This window comes from Chenopodium album, chromosome 11, assembly GCF_948465745.1.
Source record: "Chenopodium album chromosome 11, dcCheAlbu1.1, whole genome shotgun sequence".
In the NCBI taxonomy this organism is placed as follows: Eukaryota; Viridiplantae; Streptophyta; class Magnoliopsida; order Caryophyllales; family Amaranthaceae; genus Chenopodium; species Chenopodium album.
The window spans coordinates 22,132,171-22,135,570 of NC_137844.1; the positions used below are offsets into that span (position 1 = coordinate 22,132,171).

Here is a 3,400-nt window from a genome sequence, read left to right on the forward strand (position 1 = left end):
CATTGTCTACCCTTGCTATCTTAAGAAGGGGGGAATTATTAATAGTGATGGCTTTGTGTGGGAGTGGTGCATGAAATTCATGGTGAGTAGGGCATTAGACTTGAAATAAACCTATCTTACCTATACTTACAATATGACATTGTTCGTTTTTTCATTGAAACAAAGTTCATTGTTGGCTAACTTGTTACAAAAATTTATTAATTTGTTGCTTCTAGGTTGTTCTGATTTTTTTTTTTTTTTTTTTTTTTTTTGCATGAATTTACACATTCTAGCTTGGTCTGCTGCTTCTGGGTTGTTTAGTATTTTTTATGAATTTCCTCAATCTAAGCTAGCTTGTTCATGGTTTTAATTTTTGTCGATTTGTTGCTTATGTGAATTTGGTAATTTTTTGTTAGACAATTTTGATGCCCATTTAAATCTGTTGATTCAATGAACTAGGTTTGCGTGTGATTTTAGATTTGTTTAGTGAACTGTTGCATTGGTGATTGAGAATATTAGGAATCCATTTTATTGTTCCATTGATTTCATGAATTGAGTTTGATTATAATTAGGATGTATCTGGTGTATGTATTATAATGTATGAATAATGAAAGAGGGAGTTGAGTAAAGTCATTGCCTTCAAGGTCAGAATATTAGGCAGAATAAATATTTTAAATGATGATTTAGTGTAATTGGTTAAATTTTTATGCTAATGCATTTTTTCACTAGGAAGTTTGTTCAACAAATGAGAAGTGAAGGCCAATCATCTGATCACTTTTGTCCTTGTTAGCTTGGCACGAACTACCTTTAATTGTGACTCTGGTACATTATCTTTCCTTTCATATTTTTCTTTATAGGTTTGTATTGGTCATGCACATATTTATTATAATTCTTGGTGAGCTACTATTTCTATGATATGGTTATTGCAAGTGGCTTTGTATTATGTATTAATTATATATATGCTTCTAAAAAATAAATGTTATGTTTGGTAAAAATTGCATAAGCTTATATGTCCATTGAAACTTATATGTCCATTGAAACTTATATGTCCATTGGTTCATCTTATGGCCATCTTACCTGGTCATGTGAAGGTGGAAATTCATACTATACATGAGGAGTTTTATGGCCTACCACTGCCCGTTCCTATCCCGACATTTGAGATCGAAGTGTTACAACATGGGATTAATACATTTGTACAATGGCCGTTGTCATTGATAAAATGCCAGACTGAGGTAAGTTTTCATGTCTGACATACTTTTAATTTTTTTTTTATCCAGACCCTTTTTAAATTAACTAACTGAAAGCCGAAATTACTTTAGCAAATCAACATTTTTAGACCCTTATTAAATTAAGTAACTTAATTACATTACACATTTTAGGAATCACTCCAACCAAAGAAACTCAAGCCTTTGTCACCAGAGATCGCAAGCAATGACTTACGCTCTGGAGAGGCAACCCAAAGAACCGTACTTGTTCCTCAAATGTTGATGGAATCTCTTATCCCGGATTGTCAGTGGCTAGCAACATTTTTTGACTCATTGCCAGATGGGGAACCCATTGCTGTAATATTAGATCACACTATATTTCATTTTGAAAAGGATGGGATTGCATGGGTAAATAAGGAGGATGCCTCTCAGTTCTTAAGTGGAGCGAAGCTAAACATATCAATTATTCAAGTATTCATGAGGTAATAAGCAAGCCATTGTGTCATAGTGATTACAAATTTTGCGTTTATATGCACCTCCCTGTTATCATAACATACATTAAGTTGATTTTGTATATCTAGGTTACTTCAACAAGATTTGAAATCAAAAGACAAAGCTTTTGTGGTTGGGTGGTTGTGTCCAGAGCAAACTTGTGAAACAAAAATCCGTAAGAGCTTGCATGAAATTCATGACTGTGTCTTCAAAGCAGTAAGCAAATCAGTTGAAAATGGGGCAAAATTCATTATGGCACTAATTTTTCAAGAGTAAGTATGTAGTAACAAAGTTCCATATAGTGTACCCTTTAAGTATACATACATGTGATGAATTTTACATTCTTACCTTTTGGCATAGGGAACATTGGATGCTTTTGGTAATATGTGTACCTACTTGCACTATTTATCAATTTGACTCTGCTCGACCAACCACGACAAGGAGAAATGTTAAAATGAAGACTATTGTGAGCTTGTAAGTCTATTTTATTGTTTCTTGTTTCTATATATACATTATATGTAAGACATATGCAACAAGTAATATACTTATAATTCTACCTTTGATCCGAAAATGAATAGTTTTTTCACGAGGTTTAAGCTAAATGGAAACCGTGTGAATAGAAAAGAACCTCTATGGAAACTTGTGAAGGTAAGTAAATAGTATGTTTTAGATGATATCGTATGAATGGAATCTATTTTGGTACCCTTAAAACAATTATACACCTTAATCTGTTTTTTTTTTTATTGAATTTTACTTAGTGTGCTCAACAAAGAGGTGGTACCGAGTGTGGCTTTTACACAATGAGATACATGTATGACATACTATACAAATACAGTGAAGCAAATGATATTGATGAGGTATGAGTATGATCTTTCATTCTTATCATTACAAATATCTTCAAAATGAATCTTTTATTTATATATAGCCTTATTTGAACCATATAAAGGTATCCAACAAATTAAAGGCGTTTTTTTTTATTATTTTATTTTTAGGGACAGTAGCTTCACAGTTGCATCATTTATTATAATTATTTTGTTTTGGTAAATCACAGTTGCATTATTTTGAATTTATCCTGTTTTCAGGACAATGTGCTAACTAATTTATGTGCCCACTGAACCTTTGTTAAAGTAATAATCTATTTGATGCTTCAGTTGGTGTTTGGGATTATACTTAGTACACATATTAAGGAGGCATTAATCAACATATCCTTTGTTTTTGTGCATCAAAGCTAGCATGGCTCTCGGGTTAGAACACAACCTAGTTATATGAGAGGGGGGAGGGGGGCAACTCTTTACTATGTTATTATTATTGTTATTAAAATTACTTTGATGACTTACTATATATATTTTATCATGTTAATAGGTTTGCATGTCTTTAAATGAAGATCCTTACACTGATGTTGATATTGAAGAAGTGCGGAACATATGGGCATCGTATTTCACTAATCATTGCGTGTGATCATAGTTTCGCGGCAATATTTTTTGACTTTTGTTTTGGATTGATATTTTTTGTATGTAGAAAATTGAATCGTACAATAAAATTTATCATATGTATTGTGGTAATCTAATTTTGGGCTAATTTAAAGTATTTTGTTCATAAAGTTCAGGAATACAGGTCCTTCATGGATATATTACACGTAAAAACAGAGGAGGTGCTGTCGAAATTTTGATTTATTAATTATTTATTACCAAATAATGGATTTTTTTTATATAAAATACTATTAA

At 31.7% G+C, this 3,400-nt stretch overlaps 1 protein-coding gene across 1 annotated transcript; it reads left to right on the forward strand.

Annotated features, from left to right (window-relative positions):
- The first annotated feature begins 1,043 nt into the window (after positions 1-1,043).
- LOC145566446 (uncharacterized) lies at positions 1,044-3,134 on the forward strand. Its single transcript, XM_081625865.1, has 7 exons — positions 1,044-1,211; positions 1,359-1,666; positions 1,766-1,948; positions 2,037-2,150; positions 2,255-2,324; positions 2,435-2,533; positions 3,039-3,134. The coding sequence occupies exons 1-7, from the start codon at positions 1,044-1,046 to the stop codon at positions 3,132-3,134; spliced, it is 1,038 nt and encodes a 345-aa protein (XP_081481991.1).
- The last annotated feature ends 266 nt before the right edge of the window (positions 3,135-3,400 follow it).

What these genes read in the sequence shown, in the direction of transcription:
- LOC145566446 (XM_081625865.1), top strand. Translation starts at nt 1,044, where the DNA reads ATGGCCATCTTACCTGGTCATGTGAAGGTGGAAATTCATACTATACAT. An exon ending in ATGGCACTAATTTTTCAAGA is followed by an intron (nt 1,949 to 2,036) that starts GTAAGTATGTAG and finishes CTTTTGGCATAG; the next exon opens with GGAACATTGGATGCTTTTGG. An exon ending in ATGAAGACTATTGTGAGCTT is followed by an intron (nt 2,151 to 2,254) that starts GTAAGTCTATTT and finishes GAAAATGAATAG; the next exon opens with TTTTTTCACGAGGTTTAAGC.